At 44.0% G+C, this 26,387-nt stretch overlaps 3 protein-coding genes across 10 annotated transcripts in view; 1 reads left to right on the forward strand and 2 right to left on the reverse strand.

Annotated features, from left to right (window-relative positions):
- ABAT (4-aminobutyrate aminotransferase) overlaps positions 1 to 4,873 on the reverse strand; it is a 35,590-nt gene extending 30,717 nt beyond the window's left edge. Inside the window, exon 1 of one of the 2 annotated variants that reach the window (XM_072349506.1) lies at positions 4,734 to 4,873. The gene's annotated coding sequence lies outside the window, so the exon portion shown is untranslated. Of the gene's footprint in view, positions 1 to 4,647; positions 4,667 to 4,733 lie in introns of those variants that run through there. The other variant, XM_072349510.1, reaches the window with a different exon arrangement.
- Positions 4,874 to 5,165: 292 nt separating this feature from the next.
- On the reverse strand, positions 5,166 to 23,751 carry METTL22 (methyltransferase 22, Kin17 lysine). Of its 6 annotated transcripts, none has more exons than XM_072349127.1 (11): positions 23,729 to 23,751; positions 13,133 to 13,450; positions 11,863 to 12,213; positions 11,449 to 11,489; positions 11,220 to 11,364; positions 10,689 to 10,760; positions 10,082 to 10,135; positions 9,438 to 9,518; positions 9,093 to 9,195; positions 8,141 to 8,309; positions 5,166 to 7,314 (listed from the first exon to the last, which is right to left on the reverse strand). In XM_072349127.1, the coding sequence occupies exons 2-11, from the start codon at positions 13,260 to 13,262 to the stop codon at positions 7,279 to 7,281; spliced, it is 1,182 nt and encodes a 393-aa protein (XP_072205228.1). In that variant the 5' UTR covers positions 13,263 to 13,450; positions 23,729 to 23,751; the 3' UTR covers positions 5,166 to 7,278. The 6 variants fall into 6 exon arrangements, with proteins under 6 accessions (XP_072205228.1, XP_072205226.1, XP_072205230.1 ...); XM_072349125.1 differs by lacking the exon at positions 23,729 to 23,751 and adding an exon at positions 14,067 to 14,180; XM_072349129.1 differs by lacking the exon at positions 23,729 to 23,751 and adding an exon at positions 14,052 to 14,147.
- TMEM114 (transmembrane protein 114) lies at positions 15,857 to 25,531 on the forward strand. 2 transcript variants are annotated; one of them, XM_072349132.1, is made up of 4 exons: positions 15,857 to 16,250; positions 16,714 to 16,794; positions 23,236 to 23,373; positions 23,713 to 25,531. In XM_072349132.1, the coding sequence occupies exons 1-4, from the start codon at positions 16,067 to 16,069 to the stop codon at positions 23,943 to 23,945; spliced, it is 636 nt and encodes a 211-aa protein (XP_072205233.1). In that variant the 5' UTR covers positions 15,857 to 16,066; the 3' UTR covers positions 23,946 to 25,531. The 2 variants fall into 2 exon arrangements, with proteins under 2 accessions (XP_072205233.1, XP_072205234.1); XM_072349133.1 differs by lacking the exon at positions 23,236 to 23,373 and having other exon boundaries at positions 16,067 to 16,250; positions 23,713 to 24,042.
- The last annotated feature ends 856 nt before the right edge of the window (positions 25,532 to 26,387 follow it).

The raw sequence follows: 26,387 nt of genomic DNA on the forward strand, positions 1-26,387 counted from the left end.
GACAGCACCAGGTCTGAGTCCTCCTGCACCACAACGGGTTGCTGTTTGGATTCCTGCAATGTAACACATCCGACCTGACTAAGTGGAGCATACTGCAATTGCAGGCAGGCTAAAAGTGGGAAAAGAAGGCAACTTCTATGGATTTGGGAGACAACCTTTTCTGAGATAGCAACTTGCTTATCCTCTGCTTTCTTACCTCCAGCAGCACACCCTGCTTGTGTAATCCTATCTCCCTTCCCAAGAAGCTGCATTGCAGCAACAGCCACGGAGTAAAACCAAGGTTTGCTTTACACCAGTGCTGGGATGAACACACACAGAGGTGGAAAGCAACACTAAGCATAGAGGTAAATGCATCCCTGTGCCTGCTGCCTGGGAGCACTGCCCTCAGGGCACCAGCAGCACGCTTTGCCTGCAGCCAGGAAATCAGCAGCCACTCAGAAGTCACAGCCTCCAGTCTGTCCATAGCACTGAGCAGTCATGCAAGAGCAGCTGGATTTCAAACCAGCTTTCTAACCTGCAGTATTCTCTAATTCCCATTGAGGCACCGTTCTTATCATTACATCTATACAGCGAGATGTTGGAGATGCTTCAGTACAAATTAATTCCCTCTAATTTTATATTTTTGGTGCACATCACAAGACTGGTGCCAGCTGAGCACCTGGGGAACACGTGCCATCCAGACGAGCAGCAGAAAGAGATGACAAAGAGCAGGATGGCTGGTTCCCATTACTGACATCCGACATGAATAGAGGCTGGCAGACCAAGTTCAGAAGATGCATTGTTAAGACAAAAAATATTGCCGCTAATGAACTACACCAAACTTGTTTAAAATAGTTAACTGCTGTTATTTGCATCACTTATTCACATTCTTGTATTATTTTCAGACCAATTCAAAACACAGGAGCTGATTGCAGTTGTGTTTGCCATCAGGGGGTGCTGCCAAGAATTTCCACATCCACTCTCCTTTGCTAAAACAGAACTCGAAATTGGCACTCAGCTGTGATGTTCCAAGTGATTAATCAACACTGAACTTGATGCTATGCAAATGAGGGGTGTTTTTGTTCCCTTTCCCCACAAACTTGTTTTTTCTTACTCCCTCTGCTCCCATTAGGGTTTCTGCAGGCCTCTGTGCTCACACTGCTTCATTCAGAAAGAGCAGAGCTGGAAGGGCAGGAGGTGCAGCCTGTTTGAGAACACCTGCAGGGCTGTTCAGTGGTTGGGTAGCAAGGGGAGGGAAAAAGAGATTAATTCATACCAAAATGACAGGCATGAGCCAGCGTGAGCCTCCAGCACTGGGGGACAGACCTCCTAGAGAGACTTGCTGCCTTGAGCTTTGCCTGCTAGGAGGCTCACAGATGGAAGCTGGATATTGAAAACTGAGCCAAGCATAAGAAATGAAAAGTTATGAAAACATCATGACTAATTTATTTCTTCTCCTGACACCCGCTGTTTTGTTCTGTGAGACACGACTGGTGAATCCAAGGTCACGGGGGGAAGGAAGAATAAAAAGAGAAACTCTCCAAATAAACAAAAATATGCAACCAGAAAAGAAAACCTGGTAAGAATCTGTGCTGTCAACACCAGCATCCCCACAAAGTTCATCACCTGCATACTCTGGGCTGAGATACCACAGCACTCCATGGCCCCTTCCATCCCCTTTCCACAAGAGCAGAAATTCTACCCAACAGCTGCAGAGATGAAATGAAATGAAAGAGATGCTCACTGTGACCCCAGCACCCACACTCACACAGCAGATGCAGCTCTAAATCTGCACTGGCAGCAGAGAGTGGAGAATGGGTTTGGAGCCAGGAACCTGAATCCAACCCCCTCTGCTGACTCAGAGAAAAACCTCATTAGGGAGTCGGGGAAGAGCAGGAATGCTCTATGAACCAGGAAGCTCGAGCAGCCTTTTTCTGCAGCAGTAACTAATGGCAGCTAAGGAACCCCCTGCTCAGAGGGCCGTGTCCCAGTGATGCTCTCCTGACTACATCCCATTCTGTTGATGTATCTGAGCAGGTGCCAGGTAAGAACTGCTTCAGGAATGCCTACTCAGTCTTTGTTACCCCAGATCTCATTAGGGATGTAACCTCCCCAAAAATGTGCCAGACTCTGGAGTTGAGGCACACTGAGGACATGACTCAGAACTTGATTTGCACTCAGAATTACAGCTGGATAGCTATGACAGCAGCACACCCACTGGACAGCAAGAGGCAACCTCCTCTGCCACCTGCCAAAGGTGCGCCAGGAGGGGTAGATCCTTGGTAGGTTCTCACCTGACCCTTCTGCTGAATTTCCAGTGCCCACTTAAGACAATATTCTGTTTTACACACTTTAAATGCTTTGGAAATCCTCCCATAACCCTGTTATTTCTGCACAAATACCATCTGGCAAAGAAAAGATCATCCCTGTTTTCCTGGCCCACAGCCGTCACTTCAGGAAACAGGACTGTGGTTACATACAACAGATCATGAAATACAGAAACGGGACATACATAATTCGGTTGGTTTGCTTCAACTTACACCTGAGCACTGACTCAGCAGCACAGTAAGGAGTTAAATCCAAATTGATGCGTACATATGTACAATGACCCCCCCCCCCCCCCCCCCCCCAAAGGATGCTTTGCAGCAGATTTAAAAAATAAAACTAAAAATCTATTTGCTCCTCTCTTCAGATAGTTTGCTGCAAATAATCCTTAACTTCTTCTACCCTCCCCGGATAAGTAACCACAGTTTGCTGCAGTTCTGGCTCATGCTATCTTCAGTAAACACCAGAGCTTACTAAACCCCTGTTGCTGAGAGGCATTTCCCAGACACAGAGATTGACTGGACTTCTTCGTGCTTCATGGAGCACAGCAATGGGTTCCTTTGCTTGTGTCTGAGAAAAGCCTCCCACTGCCTCTGGGCAGTCTGCTGGCTGCAGGGATGGGAAAGCCACTGTGAGAGCATCTTACATTACCTGATGTGATGGAGGTGGGGATTCCTGTGCAGTCACAGGGGCAGGTGAGGGGCAGGATGTCCTCTGCTGTGTCTCAGTGCCCACTTCTGCCCAGTGCCTGGGGTGGAGCTGGGACCTGGCTGTTGTGTCACCAGCCTCAAGGCAGCCTCCCAGAGGCTCTTGTCAGCCCCAGGTGATCCCAGTAAGCACGCTGCTTCCTTGGAACTTGTCTCCAGGGGCAGACACCATGGTCTGGTATGGTTTAATTCAGGGCATCTGGTTTAAATTTACTTTGGTTTCATTTAAAATATATATATATTTTAAAGCTTTTGATCTATATAATACTGAGATCATGATCTGAGAAGATCTCAGGCACTTTCAGCCTCTTGAGAAATCAATCAGTTCCATCATTGTCCCAGCATATTCATCCTTCCACAGGTGAGAGGCCACAGTAGCAATTATCCATGCCATGTGCCAGTGGCCTTGAAGCTGCGGAGAGCCCAATGCGGCATTTTGGCACTGCTTACCTGTAATTCCACACCTTCCTGCATGCCTAGCTGCCCTCCTGCCAGGAGGTATAAAATCCAGCCCTGTTCTATTATTTGCTCTTTCGGAAGCAGTAAGATGCTTCCGCTCTCCTTGCAATTTCAACATTCTGACTGAAAAACTCTGCAGCACTTGCAGGAACCCATCCCAAAGCACAGGTAAAGCTTGATGGAGCAAAAAGGTGCACAGATTGACAACGTGCAGCGTGTAAGAACAAATCCAGCGGAACTGGAAAACACTGAGCAAACAGATCTGATGAGAGGAGACTCACTCAGGTGCAAAGCCATCATTTCAGTTTTCTGGCACACAGCAAATAGTCAAATTTTAAGATGCAATGGTTTTGATTTCTTTAGATAAACAACGGGCAATGAAGTATCCATGCATTCAACAGTTGCTTTTTTTTCCCCACAAGCTGTTTCCATTTGGTCCAGAAAGGAAGGCAATCTCAATCTGTACCTGAAATCCCACGTGTTGCTGTGAGGCCCAGCTCTCCCCCACCTGCCCGGCCAGCTCTCCCCATCCTCCCCTTGGGGCTGCCCGGCAGTTACGATGAGCTGAGCTCGGGGCCCAGGTCGGAGCACAACGTGGAGCTGCTGGAGCACCTCAGGCACAGCTGGTAGGAGCCGGCGCCTCCAGCACAGCGCGCAGCTCAGCTCCGACGAGCAGCTGACTTGCAGAGATGAGATGCAGCTGAGGCCGCAAAAAGCGCCCTCGATGTTATTTACAAGACGATAACCCGACCGTAACAGATTCAGAGGACAATTTCCTCATCGCAGGGCTTCCAGGCGCTCACCGTCTCCCACCTCCATCCCGCACCGCCCGAACCCAGCTGGGCTCTCTCGGCCGTGCCTTTGGACCACAGGGCACAGGGCAGCCGCGGTGAGCCCGAACCGCTCATTACTTGTTACAGAATTACTCGGAACCATCCGCACCGCCCCCCCACCCACACCGCAGCCCGCTGCCTTTGCGCATCATTCGCAACGCTACGCACAGAGGACGATCGCTGCCGCAAAGGCCGACGTACAGCACAGCCCCGGCCGAGCTGCGGCGGCGCTCGGAGCGCACCTCCGGGGCACGTGCTGCAGAGCGCGCACAACCGCGGTGCTGCGGCTCGGCCCGGCACCCGCATCTCCGCGCACACAACGCACCGGCACACACACAACGCACCGCGCAGCCCGCGATACGCTCCCGCTTTCCTCCCTCCGCCGCCGCCGCGCTCATGCGCGCAGTGCCCGCCCGGCCCCGCCGCTCACCGCCACCCGCGGGGCTGCCCTTCCTCCGCCGCGCTCCGGCCCCGCGCTCGCTTCCCTCCGCCGCCGCTGCCCGGGCGGCCGCGCGCACCGCAGCCAATCGGCGCCGCCAACGGAGGCGCGCGGCTCGGACTCGGCCCCGCGGCACGGGGAGGCGCGGCCTCGTGGCTGCGGGCGGAGCCGCGGATGGCGCTCAGTGACGGGCTGGGCACGGCGCCGGGACCGACCGCGTCACCGCAGCATCCCTGCGGGCTGCACCCCAAGCGGGGCCGCGCCTCTACGTTTGCACTCATAACCCGGGGGCGGAACTCCGCTACCGAGCGTGGTTTGTTACAATAACAGAGGCGCAACGGCCCCAACGTCGCAAGAAAGACGGCGGCCCTGCTAACAAAGCACTTAATCCCTAGAGGTAATAAAGCGCTAGAACGATTTACCGCCAAAAATGCACGATGTCTGCTGAGAGATGCTTCGATAAATCTCAAATTCATTTCTTGCTATTGAACCTTCAAAAGAAATAAATAAGCAAAAATCACTACTTAAGTTGCAGATGCATTCAAAAGAAGTTGGCTTCAATTAACCTCCTGGAAGCTCCACCCCACAGAGCAGCTGCCTGTTCCCCTTAAGTGGGATGGGGGAGAGAAGTGGAACAGTTCAGGTGAAAGAAAACATGATTTAAGATAAAGACAACAGGTAAAGTGAAGCTGTTCAAGCAAGCAAAGCACAAGGAATCCAATCACTGCAGGCTGTCAGCCAGGGCAGCAAGGGTCCGTTATGAGTAGCAGCTACTTGGGAAGACAAACCACAACTCCAAGAGCCCCCCATCCCATCCGTCCCCCAGCTTTTATTCTCCATCAGCACATCGGGTGCTACAGAATCTGCTGCTGGGCAGCTGGGCTCTGCCCCCTTCCCCATCCTACTGACTGCAAGGGCACCACCAGAAACAGAGACCTTGATGCTGTGTAACCAGTGCTCAGCAACAACTCAAACACCGGTGTGTTACAACATTGTTTTCATCACAAACTCAAAACGCAGCACAGTCCAAACCGCTATGCAGGAAACCAGCTCCATCTCAGCCAAAAACAGCATGATACCCACCCCTTATTCCACACCACTTCAGTAGTACTCAGGTCCCACCCTAACCAACACACTGATCAGCACCCTTCAACATACACACAGGTATCACTCAGTCTGTAGGCCACACCTGTGAAAGGTCCATAAAAACAGACACAGAACGTCCACAGAGCACACTTAGTGTGTGTTAGGCTCCACGAACCAGAAATAACAACTCTAGTTGGGAATCTCTATACTTTAAGATTTAAATTAAGATATAGGGATGTTGTTTGTTTTACCTTTGAAGTTTAAATGAGAGTTCTGAGAGAAACGTCCTACGTTAATCTCGGCAGATATATGCCAACATAATGTGACTTTTACTTTGGCTATACTCACAGGAAAAAGCCATCATCTTTCTCTACTGGCCTTTCATCTCATTAAGCAACGTAAAAAACAGAGAAAAATATATCTTCGTGCAAAACATACCTTAATGCTCATGCATTATGAAATAAGTGACCCAAAAGGACCAAACTAAAGCAAATGTAAAACAGACTTTCACAAAGACAACCAGATGCTTCTAATGTGACGTACACACTCCCACGAGTCACAGGCTGGAACATTTGATCATGACATTCTCCCAATGCTAAGGAATCCAGCAGGCACAAGAATGTAAGTGGCAGCGCACATATGGTAAGTGAGACAAACATCAACACTAGAGTACACACAGAATTCGTAATGAGTATAAACACCGTGAGTTTTGGTTTCATTAATAGCACAGAAGAGAATTGATAAATACATTATACTTCAGTGTAAAAGCTAAGGCACTGAAAGCCCCATTTGCAGGGGCAAGACATTCTGGGTCAACTTCTTCCCAGCCTCACATGTACACACTGAGAACTTCAATATTTTAAGTAGGTCACTTCCCATCCTCAACCTGGCAAGCACTGAACAGCTTAGAATTAGTTGCCCTAAGCTAGAATGATTCAGGTAAGACAAACCCAAAGTGGAGAGCTAGGTTTCATAAACAGATTGCTTAAATGGAAGTCCATGAATGACAAACAGGTCTTGTCCCATAGATTGTTTCACAGTTGTCCATAAATACAAATAATGTGCAACTCTTATAAGACGGAAAACTCTATTCCAAGTTCAGAAAACTAAAATGCAACGTGTGACATCTGCAAATCGGCCGTATGGATCAAGGTGAAATACCTTTGTTAGAAACTAAAGCTTAAGTCATCAGTCCCAGAGAGTGTGCAGCACTGCGTCACTGCCACAGCTGCTCAGCCAGCACATCCTCTCAAGATCAACATTAACCAGTTTTGTAACAGAAGCAAAGAAACCACATTCTAAGAGCCAAAAAAAAGAGACTTGCAGAGGTGAGGCAAACCCACAGGGAATCACCTTCTGAGAACTCAGTTCCAACAGGAAAGTTTTCAATAAAGCATCCCCACAAAAGCATTATTCTTAGATTAAGATCTTCTATTGTCCTATGTCCCTGTCACGTTAGCTGACCAGCAACGATCTTCCACAATTCCTATAGGAGGGGAAAAATTCATATAGTTATTATCTCAAGTCAATGGGTTTTTATTACAATGAAGCTCAACTTGCACACACACTTATTCTGAAAGGTGTCAGCATTAAGAAGAGCAAATTAATCTCATGAAACTGCTGCAGACTCCATAACCATACCATGTGCACATACTGCACTACACAAGGCAGTATGTTGGCTACATGACTACAGATTCGGAAGCTAGTACAAGACTTGCAAGTTCTCCCCAAAGGTCTTTTATCTGTATTGCTACAGAAGCTAACAAGCTATCAGCTGCCCTGCATAATACTCATTAAAGCAGACAGCTGGAAAAAAAAAACAGAGGAAACCATGAGTGCCTGGAATGTAACTAAAACAATGTATCTGATACATCTCTCAATACCAGAAATTTACTACTTGCTGACTTCTCCATAGATACTAGAATATTAATTCCCACATCAGGGTTAAGGTAACATGAAAACAATAAAATGAAAGCTTTTTGACATTCAAAGAAAAGAAGACATTGGTCCATTTTCCAGTCAATCAAAAATTGTTATTTTACAAAGTACCAGAGATTGCACTAATTTCCTCAGAGGTTAAGAAACAATTTAAGCCATTGAATTGCTCTGTGATAGAAAAGGGCATGTTATGCCTATTGTGGGTTATACGAGCACTGTCAGGAATCATTTTAATACAAGGAAAAGCTGAATGGAAATAAATAAGAGCGTAACATTTGTTCTTCTGTTCCTACTTCATGTTAAGTGCACAGCTGAAAACTAATTTCAGACCGCTAGCCCAACATATGCCATTTATTTTAATGAATGCCACTTACCAACTGCTCGATTCGTTCATAAATGAGAAACTGGCAGAAATCAGGCTTAATGGGTTCCACGCTGTATTTCATTTTTCCATCATGAAGGTTCTCCAAATCATTTAGAGTACTTCTAAAATGACTGTAGGCTTCACACGTAACATCCATCTGTCTTAAAGTGAAATTCAGTCTGGCAAGACAATATTTAAGTTAAAACCTTTCTTTCAACACCTGCATTAATCAGCTATGTAACTCTCCTCAGCTAATGGGAAACTTAGGTCTTCTCAGAGTAATTCATTTCCATAGTTGAAAAAAAATAACCCCTGGTGCCCCCAGAAAGCTTGTCCTACCCAAGGTCTCGTCCTATCAAAAAGCCAGTAAGACTTGGATGAACCTTTCCATTGATCTTAGTACATTTTGCCTCAACAAAATCACCGGCTTTGTTTCTGGGACAAACACTTTGCACCAAATGACATGAATAGCTACTGCTTACATGCTGTAAAGCATAATCTATTCATATACTACTTCATGAACAGACTTCAACAGACTTCAAAAGCACATAATTCCTTGAAAGAAAACACAAGAGCAATTACAATGGGGGATGCAAGCTAGGAAATGCGTTTTCTCATTCTAAGCTCTTTCACTCTGCTCCATAAGCACCGGACCTCAAAAACACAGCAAATTTGGTCAGAGATTACAGAATACATTACAATGGCCACCCATTAATCTTTATTTGCACAAAGGTTACGTAATGTATGATAAAAATAAGATTACAAAAGTCACACTTTTCTGGAGGTCTAATTCTGAACTAATAAAAATGAAACAAGTTCAATGAATGCTTGTACTGGGCATTCACAGCAGCCTTTCATCAACCAATGATAATCAGAACTGGGCCTTCAGGCACATCAGGGATTTCTTTCAAGGAAAGGAAAGATTCTAGTCCTTCTTATGTTAGGATGTTGGTAATACTTGCCTCTTTTCTATGGCTAGGAAAATTGTGCAAGAATGTTTCAAGTTCTGTGTGATTCTATACAGCGTTCTGAACAACGCATCTGTCAGATCATCATCATAGAACACTGTGGGAAGAACATCAAGAGCATACGGTATATTTACAGGTAAGCGTAGCATTTACTTAAATCCCAGGCTTTAAACAACAAGTAGCCTTAATTCAATAATTATAATCAAACAAATCATTATTTTACCTAAACCCCCATGGTATTACATATATAATGGCTAAAATAGACCCAGTGACAGTATCCACTGCTGCTCTTTACAAAAAGAAACCTTAAAGATTTGCTTGCTGGTTATATTTTCCTACCATCAGCTGCCATTATCACAGTACAGTGGTCATGCAAATCTGCAATCTCTTCTTCAGACCAGCTATAGAGAGTTTCTGGATCTGTAACAAAAGAAGACGGCTTTGGAGCCCACCTTTAACCAACTCAAGTGTTTGATTAAAAGAAATGTTTTAATTCCCACAGCAATCAGTTACTCAGTAAGCAGAGCAACCCACTGAAGGGCAATTCCCCCTACATGCTCTCTGAAGTTCACTTCAGTCCTTTGCTTTTGCTTTCTCTCGCAGTTTGTTCAGAGCTGATGGCACAAGAAAGTTTTCCTTGACACAAAAATTTACTACCAATTACTAACCTGCAGTAAGAGTACAGATTCAGTTAGAAAACAAAAGCATTTTCATGCAAATTGTGATTAAGTTATGCTTTCTAAAATCTAGAAGCTTTCTCTGATATCTGGAAGCCATCATGCCTGTTCATCTGGCAGTATCAAGTATTCTCAATAAACCTCTAAATCCCAAGAAAGGCTTTGAAAGTGTAAGGATAATTTTACTTCGTCAAATAGTTGTTCTACTTTCTGAACAATTACATCACACTACTACCATTCAACTGCTAAGAAAACCTAAAAAGCAAAGCAGGATTTATAAACACAACTACTATAACAACTACGTACCAGTGCAGAATTCATCTTTCAGCCAGTCCAGTTCTTTTACTTTAATTTCTCCTCCTGTGGGTGAAGAAAGATCCCAACAGTCACAAATGATCTTTCAGCCAGTACTGGAACATGAAGAGATATACTAAGAGGATACATGAAACAAATAAGACTAGACATCATTTACAAAACCAGTCATCCACCGCCAAAAGGAGAATAAGACAAACTTCATCATCAGAAATATCTTAATTTCTCTTCTACATTTCACCTGCAAGTCACAAAGTTCAGCCTCTATTATTTACGCTGTAAATGATTGACCTTTGGCACCTAAGTGTCCACAATCCTCACAATTACCTCAGTGCAATGAACACAACAAGGTAGAAGCCACAGCTGGGCTTAACTTCCTTCCAGAGAAAGATCGAATATTTTGCTCCTTTCCAGAAGAAGCTATCCTATTTTGAAATAAGTACACACTTTTAGCATCTTTCTAAATGAGTCACTTTTAACCAAAACAGAAGTTTAACTTACCAGTAAACACGCCAGCCAGTTTGCCGATGACTTATACTATTTAATTCTACAGAAATTCATAGACAAGCAATTGCACAAGCACAGCCTGTACAGCACTTACCTCCTGGTTCCATCAGGTGTTTGTTTAATGCAACATTTTGTTCACACATGGCCAAAAGATCTTCACCAACGTCTGGAAGAAAATAAATAATAATGACAATATTCAAAATGAGAATATTTCACACGTGCTGTACGTTCCTCTGACCTCTCAGACTATTGATCTCAACTTCTCTCAAACTGAAGTAAAATTCAGAGCAATTCCCTTCCCTCATGACTGCTTCCATAGCACCCATCTTGCTTTTTTCTTTCATTCCTAAGCTCCATCTCATCCTTGATAAAAGGAGTTAGATCTCCATCCTACCTGTTTTCATCTAGAAAATATTTGTTTTTTAAAATTCTTGCACCTGGAATTATTACTGCTTTTTCAATCCATCATGAAAGTGCTTGCCATTTTTCAATGAACAACAAGATTCCATATGCACTGATAAAGTAACAACTAAAAATAAAGAGCAGGTGATGATGAAAATCCCAGGATTAAAGTACTGCTTTGTGAAGCTTCATGAAGATTTTTCATTAAAAATAACTGCTTTACCTGTGCAATAAACTCTTTTGGCAACTATTCCCATGATGATGCTTGCAATTCCAGTACCGCCTCCAAGCTCAAGTACTGTGCAATTCCTGAACACGTCCCGTTTAAACAGAATATAATCAGCAAGAAGAAAGGCTGCACGCCAGACCTTTGGAGAAGAGTAGCAGTTAAACCAGACAAATTCCAAAACACAACCCACAAACAGCAAGACAATAGAAGGCACAATACATACTTGTTTGCCAGCATCTTCTAAGGGGGTTGCCATAGTATGCTCTGTGAAAATGGAGAGTACTGTTTCAAACACAGTTCAAATCAAGTTCCATAATAGTAAACTTGAAAAGTCAACTAATGCTTCCCTTTTAAATCTAGAACTAAGCACTATTAATTCTACACAGTAATGCTGGATAATGGTGAAAAGCCCACTCTAATTAAGGAAAACCATTTCTCCATGATATCCAAATGTCCAAATCACTTTTGAAGAAAAAATGCTTTTAAAACACTTAACAATATCACAGTATTATTATGGTTTATTATCTACTTTGACTTACCATGTTCTCTTTCAATTAAAAGACCAACTCAGTTTTCTTTTGTGTTATTTGAGCACCTATTTATTCAATTTATCCTTGAACATAAGCCTGCTATTTACCTATTTTAACAACACTGCTGCAAGTGCATTCTTGTTCTTCATCTTCAAAAGCATTTCCTTTTCCTTTCATCAGAATTACAGGATATACTCTGTCCCTCATAAGATCCTCTGCCTCTGAGTCACTGGCATTTTGAGGCCTTCTGACCACTTCTAAGTCTCCATCCTCATCTAGCAGAGCTTCTATTCCTTCAGTATTCAATTCTTTTTCATATTTCAGATTATTCCCATCCTTGTTAGGTAGTTCATCTCCACGTCCGTACTGGTGTTCTCTTTCAGTTGTAGTTTCTCTTGCGTATTTCTCAGAGGCCTGATCATCTGTGTTCCAAAGGAGTTTGAAACAGGACAGGAACACTGCAAGAGCAAGGAGTGGGAGGAGGGTAAAGCTAAAGATCAATGCTAGGAAAGAACAGAATCCATATGCAAACATCACTTGCATGACATTTGATGTGCATTTCACATACCGAAGTGTATGGTAGCAGACCATTGCTGGATTTTTTAGAGTAAAAGCTGTCATACTACAATCCAGCCCTGGTATGGGAAATTTGTTTATTTTTTAAGACTATGGACATTCAGAGTATATCAAACAGATTGTTATATTATTGTGTTGAAAGGTTCTTTGTGTCGAGTCACAGCAAATGAATGCTAAGCAGTATGACAACGCACCACAGCATTAATTACCTGATTTTGGCCTAATTAAGGTCATAATTAGATCCATGCCCTCCCAGACCTCATTTGAGGGATGGCAGTAAAGGCAAGGGCATCTCACTGGAAATCCCTGCCTACCTGAGCCATTCTAAGGGTAAACAGATTTTTTTTCCTTTATTTCTGTACCCACAGTTGATGCATTTGGGCATATCCTCACTTGCTGCAGCCTGTAACTTTGCTACCCTGCTATCACTGCTGTGCTTTCTGCTGCATTACAGCATTACAAGCATGTTTTACTAACAGATTCAAGGTCATTTCCCTTGACAACTTTCTAGAAACCTACAAGCTGATAGAAGCACAAATACTGATGTTATTTCTTCTCAGAAAGTAACTTTTTGTTTGTTTGTTTGTTCTAAGATGGGCTATCTACAAATCCATGTTAGTGGTTTTATGTAGCTATTAGGAGAATCCAGTCAGCCCCTTCCTTAAGAGCAGGAGCAGATCTGCTTCTGCCTGGAGTGACATACATAATGATTCCTATCAACCAATCAAAGGAGGGTTAAGATGTTACAAATACATTAGAGTGTAATTAAAACACAGCTCCATCAGTCTAAACATGCATTACCTGGCTGTCCAACTGCATTCAATCGTACCATGAGATGACTTTTGTTGGGACAGTGCAAGTGCACATCAGAAAGGACGGCGTCGCTTTTGAACGTGCCATTATCCACTTCCTTCTCCGTGATGTCTCCCATGGTACGTCAGTGAGAGGGACACCTATGGGGACAGCTGCCCTTGCCAGGCAGCCTGCTGTGAAGCACAACCACCATGGAACCTGCTCAGCACGACCTCAGGGCGCAGTCAGAAGCCTTGGGCAAGCTGCAGTCACATGAGTTCCACCGTGCCCTGATGAGACACCAGGTTGTGTATAGGGGTCTCCGACCTATAAGCAAACACAGACAGCTTTCAGCTCGGTAACACTGCCCTGTGGCGAGGAACCAGGTTACACCAACTAAGCTACAGTGCTTCAGTGCTCCCTTTTACAGTGCTCCAACAGTTACAGTTCAGTCCAGACACCTCGTGCTCCAGGAAGGCACACTGCTCATTAACTCGTGTTAGAAGCAACAAACCGTGCCCTGACAAAGCAAAGAAGAACCAGACACAGCCCTACAGCGCGGGTGAGGGCAGAGCGCAGGCCGGGCACAGCCGTGCAGCTGAAGGCTCCCTCAGAAACCAAGGCAATGAACGCAGCTTAGTTCCATACATTTTGTACAAATACTGGCTCCTTCCGGAGAAAACCTGGCTCCTCTAACACGCCCCCACCAGGGGTTCTCTATTTTTCTCCACAAAAAACAAACAACAACCGTCCTCGCTGCCCCGTGCCCACGGCTCCGCCTGTTCTTTCCCTAAGGGGCAGACAAAACATTTCCCCTACAGACAGACACACACAGAAAAGCGACATTTATTTCCCCGAACATTCTAAGAAAGGCGTCTGAAACACGAAGGCACCGCAGCCGTGAGGATAACGCTACGCCGGCTCACACCTCACACGCACTGACCGGCGAGGCACAGCTCGGAGCGGCACCTCACACACGCCCAGCCGCCATCTTGGAACCCACAGCCCCTTCCGGCGCGCGGCTGACGCGCCCGTCCCGCCCATCCGCCCCTCAGAGCAGCGCCGGCCTCAACTGTCTGCGGTGAGCAAATAACGCCGTCCGTAAATTGTACCGTGTGCCAATGAGAGCTACGGAAAACACACGGATACAACAGAAATACACACACACACACAAAAAAACCCCGTTCAAATTAGAGCAAATACTCAAGTGAATTCAGTCTTGTTTGGCATGGAGCTGAAGAAGCTGGAGAAATTTGCTTGTCTACTGGGTGTCATAAAGACGTCTCAGCTGACAGGACGGAGGACACAGAAATAATGGTAATGAACTCGCAGGTTGTGTATAATTGCAGTCCAACAGACGTGCAGCTTTTCCACAGCACACAGCACACTGCAGGAGCGATGTGATTGATTTCCCCATTCATAGTCCTCGCAATCAGCACAGACACTGAGAATAACTGGATTGTGTTCAAAGAGACTCTGGTTGCTGATTATGTTCAATTCAAGGTACGTTCTGATCTGATGCTTTGGAACAGGTATCTTGAAAGCTGAAAAGCCTGCGGCAGCTGGTCTAATGTGTTTACTGACCCATTCCCTATCCCCAAAATCTCACTACAGCAATATATTTTGTAACAGTAATAAAAACAGTAGTTTAAAACAATAGCTTTGGGTCACATTATAATGATATAGACAAAGGAAAAAAGATCTTTCTAGGTTTCAGATTAAAAGAGCATCTATCAGAAAGGCCACAGGAGATCATCAAGGAACAAAGCGTAGCAATAAAAAGCAGCTTAATATCTTGTTTTTCACATTGACGTTTCATGTGTGTGCATCCAGACTGTTGCTCTTGTTGAGCGCAGAGCAGGTGCTGCTATGGACACACATATATGCATTCTTTTAATAATTTAATACCTAGCGCCATACATTACCATACTGAATTAATGTAACACCGACAAACATTTATCCTCCCAATCCATCTGTGATCTGGCTGATAGTGATTACTCTTCCACTCAAAAGCGTTAAGGCCTTTAGCAGCACCAAATGCCTCTGTTTAAATTGCTTTACCAAAGCGACTTAGTATTCTTTGCATACAGCAGGGAACTAAATTAGAACTAATTGTTTCGTGCCTAATGCCCTAAGCACAGTGCCCTTGGATGCTCAGGTTGTTCTGCCCTTTTTATTACAGACACATTAAATCAGAATGAAAAGTGAGAGCATGTACCAATAAGCTGAGGTGAAATCTGACTGCAATGCTATGAATGCACCGTGTGTTTCTGCAATAATGAGAACTATGATTATTAGCATCCGCTGGCATGCAAAGTGCTTTGAACTTGGGATGAATAAAAAGACTGTTGATATAGATGAACAATCAGTGGAGAACTCTATTTTGCTATCCAAGCACACGACACCTGGCCAGCAGGTTGACAATTCCTAAATCACTGAGGTTGAAAAGTTCACTTTAAAGGAGTAAGTGAACAATAACTTAAAAGGGCAAGTGCAGCTGTCGGCTTCTGTGCTTCTATATTCCCTGAATATCCACTTCTTCCCAGGGGAAGCATGCCTCAGCAGCAAGAAAACCGGATTACAAGGTACCGACAGCAGTGCAGAGCTAAACCCACAGCGACTGCTTTTTCATTAACTATTTTGTGGTTGTTTATGGGAAACATTCACACTCTGATGATAGCATTTTTTTTCTCCAGAAGAGAACAATGACTGTGTAACGACTGGGCGTTACTCAGCGTTCCCCTGGGGAGACTGGGATGAGTTCTGAGCAAGCAAACAGAACGAGGCTCCCTATGGAGCGCCCGTGCGGACCGCCCGGGAGCAGCTCTGCTGCCTGCGTGCCGCCGCCAGCGGGACCCGCCGTGCCGGCACCGAGCGGGTACGGGCATCGCCTCATCCCGCACCGCCCTTCCCGTCAGCGTGCATCTCCTCCCGCGGTCCAGCATGAGGGTGAGCCTGAGCGTCCTGTCGCTGCTCGTGGCTCTGGTGGGAGCCTCCAGCTTCGTCTTCCTCGTGGTGGCCATCGCGACGGACTTCTGGTACATCATCGATGCCTCCCGCCTGGAGACGGCTGCCAACGGCACGGCCGCGCTCAGCTCGCACTCGGGGCTCTGGCGGACCTGCCGGCGTGAGTGGGGCGGCGGGGGGCGGTGGGAGCGGGTCCCTTACCGTGCCGTGTCGACGCCGTCCTCTCTGCTGTCCGTAGCCGGGGGCAGCCTGCCCCACCCGGCTCTCCGTCCATCCACGGAGGATGCCCAACGCCTGACTCCTGCTACTGGGCAAATGGGTACGAGCAGAGCGAGTTTTCTGCTCTCGCAAAGTACTTCGGCATTAACTTTTAATTAAAACACTTAGTAGGGTTCAGATTTCATCTGGCACTGGGGAAATTAAGGGGCGGAAGTCCAGTGGGGTTAGAACCGTTCAAGTGATAGCTGATGATGGAAAGAGTATGCACACCACACAGTGCTCACTTTGTATCCCTAAGTCACGGTAACGGATATTATTACGTGATTATTACATTATTGTTTATGTATAACAATAATCATCTTTAGCTTAACGTTTTTCCTATTTTTTTCCCCCTTCTGTATCAGTTAGGAGCAAATGCTACCCTTTGATCAACCCCTTCCAGCATGAGAACGCAAACATCACCGACTCACACCGACAGCTCTTATGTGAGTAATTGCTGTGTTATTCCCCTTCTTGCCCCTACCCTGCCCACCTCTCTGGCCCACACACATGCTCCCAGCACTGCTTCAGAGGGGCTCTGAAATCTGCACTGTACAGTCACTGCACATGGTCTTTAAGCAGGATTGCTGTTGGTATAACCCTCTGCTTGATGTCAGGGTCAGCCAGTTTCTGCCACAGAAGCACCTTCCTGCCTGGGAGGGCTCAGGTCTGTTATAAGCAAAAGGCAGGAATGTTGAAGATTCCCACATAAGAGTTTAATTCCCAGAAACATTTAAGCATACTGTTAAATTAACATTTAAGTCAGCCACTTCTCTACCTTGTCATTGGCATCCCTCCCTCTGAAAAAAAATATCATGGTACAGGAATTTAAGGAAACAACTAAAAGAAACATTACAGCTCTGTGAAGAACATCATGCTCAAAAAGTTACTTGAAGTTTCTATCTGCACACCCTGATGTTCTTTGTCTTTAGGTTCATTTGTCAGTACCAGAATGTACTGATGCAGCAACAATGGCAAAGCAAGCCCAGGGGTACTGATGTAATGCAGTTGTGTTGCTGGGAAGTTCAAGTAGGAAAAAGCAGCATCACCACCAACACACTGACAGGTTGGAGCCTAGTAGCACAGACCAGCTCTATACTTGAAAATAGAAAGCTGCCATTTCTTTCACCTTCCTTCCTTAAAACAGAGGGACTTAGCTGCACGATGATGATAAAAACCATGAAGATAACTGACAATGATGATTGTCTCCTGCACTGCTGAATCCTTTCAGGAGTTCAAAGCAAACACTGAATTGATTAAACCTAACCACACCAATCACATTTACATATGGGCACCTCAACCAGTGAGGTCAGAAGTTGCCTAAAACGTTAAGACAACATTATGTTCAGTTTGCAAATGCTACATCTGTATTCCTCTCACATAAAGAGGTTTTAGATTACAGCTCTTCAGTAAAAACTGAATTCTGCTAAAACAGAATCAAAACTATTCCAGAGCTTTTTATTATAAAAATAACATCGGCTTGGAAACAAAGGACACCTCTTTGGTAGTCAGGCAGGGTAAGAAAATAGGGGATATGTGAAAAAATTGGATCCATAAGTACACATACAGACTCTTCAGAGCCTCAGAGAGATTTTGTCTCTCACATCAAACACTGTTTATAGGTTCTTACACAGAGCCTGCAAGCCTGCAAAGATACTTGCATGCTTTATTATAAACAGGCATAGTCCATCTAAAAATGAGTAAATAAGGCCACCTTAACTAAACAAACCTATTAGGTTTGATTAGAATACCCAACAAAGTGAACTCTGATATTTTAGGTGCACAGCTTCAATGCAGCTCCAGCTTGACGAGACTACAGCTGCACAGCAACAGCAGCTGTACTTCTAGGAAACACACACATTTCTGAAGGTGCCATCTGGTTTGGTATTTATGTTCTACGTCAGCCTTGTATTTCTTTCTTGAAGTGTTTTCTGACTGTGGTCCCTGAATCGTATTTAGGCAGATCTGGGCAAACCACAGTTGACAACAAATTTTAATTAGACTTTCATAGGACAATTCCAGCACCCAGTGTAATAAGGGTAATTCAGGCAATTTCTTCATGCGTTGCTATGTAAGACAATCCAGCTAACTGCGCTGCCTTCATCAGTTAGTTTAAAAACTTGTATTATTTTCTATGCTCATTTGTGGATATCAATGTGAATAATGCTCACATTTCAATTAATCTCATTCTGCCTAGATGTACACTAGCTTTTCTCACTGCTTGATTGGCAGACTGAACTTCAGCAGCTCTGCTAACCTGGCCTGTTATTCCCAAAAAGCTTTAAAGCACTGTCTCCTAGCGCAGGCACTTAAGTCTCTCATCAGTAATCTTGCTCTGCTTTTTGCAGTGTTCCTGTACTCTTTCTGGCATGACTTTAATAGACACGAGTGCCAAAAAGATGGGAGTGCGTGCAGAGAGCTGGGTCTAAGTGAAATAGAAGTGCTGGTCGCTGACAGAGGACAAACCCCTCGTTTGAGAATGAAAAGCCTTCGTGTTCTCTCCCTCCACATTTCCAATCTCTCCTATTCATCTCCAGCAGTTTTCTAGTAGGCTTATTGCGTGCTTCAAATAGAACTCCAGACAAAATAGAAAAATTGGGCATTCAAATTAAAGTTCTGTGCTACCAGCAGCATTACTCAGGCAATCAGCCCAGGTCTTGTTAACCCTGAGGGTGCAACGTACTTTCACATCACTGGAGCACCTCTGAGCTGTTTCTTTCATGGCCCAAACACAAGCATGCCTTCTTCTATACATTAAGCTTCCAGTTCTTTCCTCACCACTCCCTTCAGCTGAACACGACATACACCCTCTCACCCCACAGTGTATACAAATGCATACGAACTACTGTTTACTTTATAGGATGATTATGTATTTGTTTGAAACACCAGCCACTGTTTAAAGAAGATGTGCCAGACTACCTACCACTCACTTTTCTGCATTTATAAAATGCTTTTCTACTACAGGTGTGTATTTTCATACAGCTCCGTACAGTCTCATGAAGCACTGTGAAAAGGTATATTTCTGAGGGAAATGCTACTAAGCTTTCATAATGTAACTATCATTTCATTTTTCTGCTCTGCTAATTCAATGTAATGGAAGCCTGTCCATTTTGGGCAGAAAGCAAAAAGCCTATTGTGCTTCTGGGCACCTCTTCACAAACATGGGTTGAAGTTTCCACTTACACTCCACTGAAAGGAAATGCTCTTCTTGTAAAAAACAATTCTGGAGCATACAGCTGCCCATCCACAGCTGCTGAAATATTGTCCCCAGTGTATTTCTTATAGTCATGAACTTACTCAGACCCACGAGGCTGCAGACAAGTTAGTGCTTCCGGCAGGGAAGCTGGCAGGAAAGCAATCCCTGCTGTAGAGGCAGTCACTGAGTACCCCGGTGTTGTCATGTAACAGCTGCATCGGTCTCTTCCTCAACAAAATTAATTTAAGAACATAGTAAAACAAGACTGGATTTCCTCACAGCGCATGGACCTGCAGTCACGAACCAGCTGCATCCACTCTTCTCCCTATTCATAGCTCTAATTCATCTTCACCGAGTTCAATAGCTACACAGGATGCCCAATTCTTCACTTGCCACCTGTAGCATTTGGACAGATCAGTACAATGGGAAAGGCACTACAACAGAGGTGTGATGACAGAAGGACCAGCACAACAGAAGGGTGCTATAAAGAAAAGGAAGAACATTGCTCATCCGTATCAGAAGACTCCGGGTTTGCAGGGGAAAGCTTCACCAAGGAGGACCTCCGGAAAGAGATTTTTCCCCAGTGGCAGTCAGCCCTTAAACGGGGGTCTAAGAGAGGTGCAGCCAGGCTCCACCCCTTCTGGTCACAGCTCAATTGCCTTCACCTGTGCCACCAGGGCTGACCCAGTCCTTTCCCCAGGAGCTCAATCAGTGCTTCAGGCTGTGATCCAGCAGTTCCCATACACCACTGCATATACCTGGGGAGTTCACAGCTCTTGACAATTTTTCCTTTTGGCTTCAAGTTACCAGAAGGAACCAGCTAGGGTTGGAGCAGCTGGCAAGAGCCAGTGCAGATGTCATGTGTAATAAGGATGTACACATTTCTTTAATTGCTATGGTAGATATATACCAAAATATACTTGTTTTGTTTCTGAGTAACAGTACTGAGATTGTTCAGAGGGGCTCCAATGAAGTTTTTTTTTTTTTTAGTGCTTGCAGTTGATATGATAAATATATATAGAAATCTGAAAGTCTGAAACAACTGTAGCATCAGTTCAGCTGAGACTGAATGAGTGACAACTTCTGATTAATGTTATTTTCAAATGTTATTGCTATCATAGCAATAGAACGTGAACCCTGCCATACTGCTTGAGTTTAACATTCTGTCCCACCCTAGGATGGAAGGGCTCCATCAGTTCCCACCTGTACCAACTCCAGTATCACTGTATTTCTATTATCTGCAATGTATCTCTTGGTTTAGCTCAGGCTTGTCATTAGGGAACAGCACAAAGCTGACACCCAACATCCAGAGCTCAGCTCATTCTCCTGGGACACCCTCACCTTGTGAGCTCTTCTCCTTCATCATCTGTTCACTACTGAATGGGACTTTGTGCCCTGCAGTACTAGCCACGAAGCCTCACATTCAGCCACAGAGATAACTGTTAAGCCTTCTAAGCATGCTGTTCAATCTGAGCCCTGCCAAACCTTTCCAGAGCAGCCCTGCTGGCTGTGCTACTGCCAGCACTCTGTTGAACTGTAGCTTTCCATGCAGTGCTTTTTGACTGGCTATTTAGTTACTGCTGAGGCAGATAAACAAGTCTTTAATTAAGGTCTTCTGAGCTGCTGTCATTTGGGATATTTTTGATGTAATGACTATTGCTTTCTATCACAAGCTGCGCAAACAAATCCAAAGTTAGTTTGAAGCAGTGGAACTCCAGCATATTAACAGGAGATGGTAACAACACTGCTAGACCTGCAACTGGTCAGCTTTGATACCAGTCAGTTCTTGTAGTTCATCCCAGAGATCCATTATTGACTACTCATCAACAGCTGTGCTGGATTGTAATTTAGAAGCATCTGCCCAACTCACAGATATGGATACACTCTGCAGATGTCACTCTTGCAGACATTTGGCCACAGCTTCAGCTAGCGAGAGTAAAACTACAAGAAGGATTGAGCAATTAAAGTATTTTCAAGTCCATCGAAGTGGAATGGTTTTTAAATGTTTGCCTGTTTTATAGCATTGGGCTCTACCAACAGGGAACTCAGGTGCTACTGAGAAATGGAACTGGGAAAAATGAATGCTGCTCTACAGAGCATGCATGCTTTTTCTTGTGCAAAGTGCTTGTTTCCCCCCCCCCCCCCCCCAAATTTTGAAATGAAGCTTTACACATAATACACAACCAACCTGCATATTCCAAGGCAACCTAAAAACACAACAAAATGTTTGACCTCAAAATTTATGTTTGAGCTTCTTCTACAGATGATTACTGAAGGCAGAAATACAGTAAAGATGTTTTAAGTCATGTCCTTCTATAAACTAATTCCCTCCCTCTAATCAAGGAATATAATAGTATAATATCATATGCCAGACAGCATGAATTCAAATTCCTGAGTGGTTTCCATGGCAGCATTTTAGAATAAGTTTCACAGGCAGTTGCAGATTGCATAGAAGCAGCACAAATGAGTATTAGGTACTGAACTGGAACACTGGAGGTGATACAAGTCCTGCTTAACCAAATGCAGCTCGTTAAATATTTGGTTTTTAATGAGCTGCAGGTGACTCATGGGGTTTGTGGGCTTCAACTGAGATACCCCTAAAAGATACTTTTGCTTCAGATGGCAAAATAAAAAATAAATAAATAAATAAATCAGTTACTCTGCCACTGTATGCAGCATCACAGATCATTAATGTACTTTATGACTCTCCCCAGGATAATACTCTGGTATGGATTCGTTCTCCTTTTGGCTCAAATGTAAGTGCTCTGAATAGTCTTCTTCACTGCACTTGTCCTATCTAAGGCTACAGTTCTAGCTGCAGTAGTCAAAAATCACACTGCAGACAGGAAGGTGAAGGAACACCATTAGTGCTACTGCCCTCAGGTTTGATAGCAGCAGCACTTGTTTTCATTATTATTCCAGAAAACGCTGGGTTGAATACTGTAGATAGATTGTGCAAGAAAGAATGGTGAGACAAAGATAGACTATGGTGGAGAAAACAGCATGATATGAAAGAATACACAACAACCCTCTGTTTACACAGCTATTAAGATATTACAGGGATCAATAAGGACTAATGCAAAAAAATTAACGAGAGGAAGCAATCAGCATAGGTTAATGTACTTAGTGAAGCTGCTGGAGAAAACAATGACAGACATAGAATCGGAGCTGGATGGGAAAACATACCTGTACTTATTGTTCAGCTACAACAATGGAAAAGGTCAACAATTTGGTAGATCAGTTTGGCAGAGGGTATATGATAGACAGAAGGCATTTAACCAAAGCATTGGTTAGGCTCCATCACCCACACAGAACAATACCACTCACTGTGATACTTACAATTCAGATAGCCAGGATGACTTCTTAAGGTCGCAAGTGACTACCAGATACCCAGCACACCACCTGCTTTCCAGCTGGGCTTAATGTCTGAGTTTTATTGCTTAAACACATCTGCATTGACATACCCTCAGAATCACATACCGTGGAGGGTCCACCCTATGATACCTTCTTCTCCATACCATGCCCTGCATGTTTAAACTGAAAGCCACAGAGATGGTTCAGCTTCTTGTTTTGAATGCACAGAATAAGGCTTGGATGCTGATTAGGGGGATCTGCACTCAGTAATTATTAATGCATCAAGAGACATGATAGTAAAACATTACAGTACTAACACTCTTCATTTTTTCTTCAGACATGCATGGGACATTTGTCATCCTGATGCCTCTCAGCCTGATACTGATGATTTTTGGAGCTATGACTGGATTTATCAGTATTCTTGCCAGGGCATATCTACTGCTTCTAATGACGGGTCTGCTTTTCCTTTTTGGAGGTAGTATATCAAACTCCTGGCTTAATGGATTTAAATAATAAGAGATATCTGGAAAACATCTCTTTACCTTCTGGAGAAAAACATTGAGCAAGCCTTTGCTTTCAGAATAACACTGCTGTTCATCCATTTTGTGTTTAGTCTGTCAGGACCTGACAGTTCATATTCCTCTCACCCCTCCCCAAAAAACAATTTTGACTTGATTCGAGAGGCTGGGGAAGCTTTAATGGTAATCTGCCCTGGGTAGGTAAGAAGGTATGGCAAGGATGCCCAGAGAGTTATATAAGGATTTTTACTTTCTGTAGTGAATTGTGATTGTCTGAACATGTTTTTCTTACCCAGCTCTGGTTACACTTACCGGGATTGGTGTCTACATTGCATATTCAGCTGCTGCCTTTGAAGAAGCTGTCTGCCTCCTGAGGAGTAAGGATGTCCTGGTAGAAATCGACATCAGGTTTGGCTGGTCTTTGGCACTGGTCTGGATCTCTTTTGTCACAGAAGTGATCACTGGGGCTGTGTTTCTCCTGGCAGCAAGAGTCGTTGGCCTGAAACGGCAGCATGAACAGGAGTTATAAACAGCAGGTATCACTGCAACAACAGGAAACTCTGAAGTGTGGATTCCTTGGTCAGTCTGGTCACTAGGGGGAATACAAGTGGAAGACTGATTGACTAACTTGCCAGCTGCCATAAACTCTTCTCAGTATTGTCTACAAAATACAAAGATTCAGATAAATCAGTTACACATTTCCAGTATCATCAATAAGGAAACCTTTGTGACTTTAGAAGTACATACGTTGCACCATCAGTGTTTCTGAAACAATTTCAGCTGGCAGCTCATGCAGCATCAATATACATTATTTAGAAAGACAATTTTTTTTGCTTTCTCTTCTTTCTGCTATCTCTAAACACAATGTAGGACAGCCTGCATGGTCCACTTTGCTCTTGGTTTTCCTTCAGAGACTCCTGATATGTATGCTAGGATTCCAGTCACATTGGAAGACCTGAATGTGTTCACAGCTTCACTACACATCCAGATCATTGTCAACTTCAGCACCAGGATCAAGACTGTGACTCAAGAATTGCATCAACAAGGCACACTTTCTGTGGGCAAGTTCCTTGTACTACTTCCTTCTGTTCAACACCAGGACAACTTTATCATTATCTTTTGCTAAAGATTATGCATTTACTGAGCTCAGCTCTGATCCTATTTTCACAGTGCCAAGTTTCGTATGGAAAATGATGGCAGAGAGCTTCCAGCTTGCAGTCTTAGAACATAAAAAGAAATGTTACTACAATGCTCTGAATGGAGAGCTGAGACAGAAAAAAACTGCCAAGGTCCAATGAAACCAGAGCATCTGATTCCTAATTTAAAACCTTGGTTGGCAGATCTTTCTTATTATCTTAATGAAACAAGGTTAGATATCCCAAACAGGCTGAGCAGCAGTAGTTCTGTTAATAGCCAATGCCATTTCTACTTCTCCATTGCTCTCACATATCTTCCATGATGCCTTGCACTGGGACTGTGTAATGGAGTCATTTTTACAAGTCAAAGTTGACTAAATCAGCTAAGAAGACTAAGGAAAAATCCTTTAAAGTAAAAATTCCACATGCTTAAGTGAGTTCCGTAGAATGTAATACTTCAGTGTTTTGGTGCTGGTGAAGTTACTTAATGTAATATGACTCAATGTTAGTCAGACGTTACTGTAAGTTGTAATAGTAACCTATCCGAGTTCTTAGTGAACGTTTTTACAGATGTTGTTTTACAGTGCTTTTGAACTGTGTAAGACTAAATAAAATGACATCTCTGAGCCGGGAAATATTTGAAAAGACACAGAAGAATTAAGAAATAATTTTTAATTCCTGCAGATCTATTTGATAGTTGACAAGATGTTTTTGATGTACCTGTGTTGCATGTGGTAGATTTATAAGATACTTACGGAGCTACAATATACAGTTCAACCTAATTAGAAAGCCAATGAACCCATTATTGAATTAAAGCAATTCTCATTTCCATGGCTTTCCTAAATTTCTCATTCTGACTTCCTGCAATATCTGGCACAATGGCAATAAAGCGTATTTTCTGCTCCTGAATATTTGTTCAGTTTCTGAACTTCTCTGAAATTCCATCTGAATAGAAATAAAAGTATTGTTTTGAACAGTCAAATAAGCCTTAAACAAAATTAATGATGCTTGAAGATAAAGCATTTTGGAAAGGACTGCATGTATTTCAATACAAGAGATCGCATCAAGCTTCTACTTACAATGAAATTGATGCTTGATACAGTGCTTTGCTTATTTTCCCCAGATTCATTAGTGAGATGAGGAGACTGACTGCTCCAGTACTGCAGACTCACAGGTAATTGGACACATTGACAATGAAGAAAAATAAACATACTGAGCCAAGCAGATCACTAGTTTGAAGCAGTAGAGTGTATACAGCTACTGGCCAATGCTAGCTTCTAACTTGAAGGGTACCACAAGGGATAGTAGAGAAGAACAGAGGAAGTATGTTCCGGAGCTAGATGTTTCAGGGCATCTTGGATGTCTCTGTACCTGCTCCTATGACTTCCAAAGGGAAACTACTGGCTTCAGTTCAAATAGCTCCATTTGTTGATCACTGATCCAAAGCCTACAGTTCCAACTGACTATGTATTATTATAGCAACTGGACAGGTAATACAATGCGAAAGGCATAACAACAAAGGTGCAATGACAGAAAGACCAGCATGACAGAAAGGGGCTATAAAGGAAGGGAAGAATATTGCTCACCCACATCAGAAGACTCCAGGCTTACAGGGAAAAGCTCCACCAAGGAGGGATCTCCAAAAAAGAGATCCTTCCCCAGTGGCAGTCAGCCCTTAAATAGGGTCTAAGAGAGGTGCAGCCAGGTTCCACCCCTTCTGGTTACATAGCTGAATTGCCTTCACCTGTGCTCCCAGGGCTGACCCCATCCTTCCCCCAGAAGCTCAATTAGTGCTTCAGGCTGGGACTCAGCAGTTCCCATACAATTACATTACA

The sequence above is a fragment of the Excalfactoria chinensis genome, chromosome 14 (genome assembly GCF_039878825.1).
Source record: "Excalfactoria chinensis isolate bCotChi1 chromosome 14, bCotChi1.hap2, whole genome shotgun sequence".
NCBI classification, from domain to species: Eukaryota; Metazoa; Chordata; class Aves; order Galliformes; family Phasianidae; genus Excalfactoria; species Excalfactoria chinensis.

Excerpts from the sequence above, each read along its gene's own strand:
- METTL22 (XM_072349127.1), bottom strand. The coding sequence starts at position 13,262 with ATGGGAGACATCACGGAGAAGGAAGTGGATAATGGCACGTTCAAAAGC. Across the intron at positions 10,761-11,219 it reads CAAAAGAGTTTATTGCACAG|ACGTTGGTGAAGATCTTTTG; the intron begins GTAAAGCAGTTA and ends ATTTTCTTCCAG. Across the intron at positions 8,310-9,092 it reads TTCCTAGCCATAGAAAAGAG|ACTGAATTTCACTTTAAGAC; the intron begins GCAAGTATTACC and ends TTGTCTTGCCAG.
- TMEM114 (XM_072349132.1), top strand. The coding sequence starts at position 16,067 with ATGAGGGTGAGCCTGAGCGTCCTGTCGCTGCTCGTGGCTCTGGTGGGA. Across the intron at positions 16,795-23,235 it reads CTCACACCGACAGCTCTTAT|ACATGCATGGGACATTTGTC; the intron begins GTGAGTAATTGC and ends TTTTTTCTTCAG. Across the intron at positions 23,374-23,712 it reads TCTGCTTTTCCTTTTTGGAG|CTCTGGTTACACTTACCGGG; the intron begins GTAGTATATCAA and ends TTTCTTACCCAG.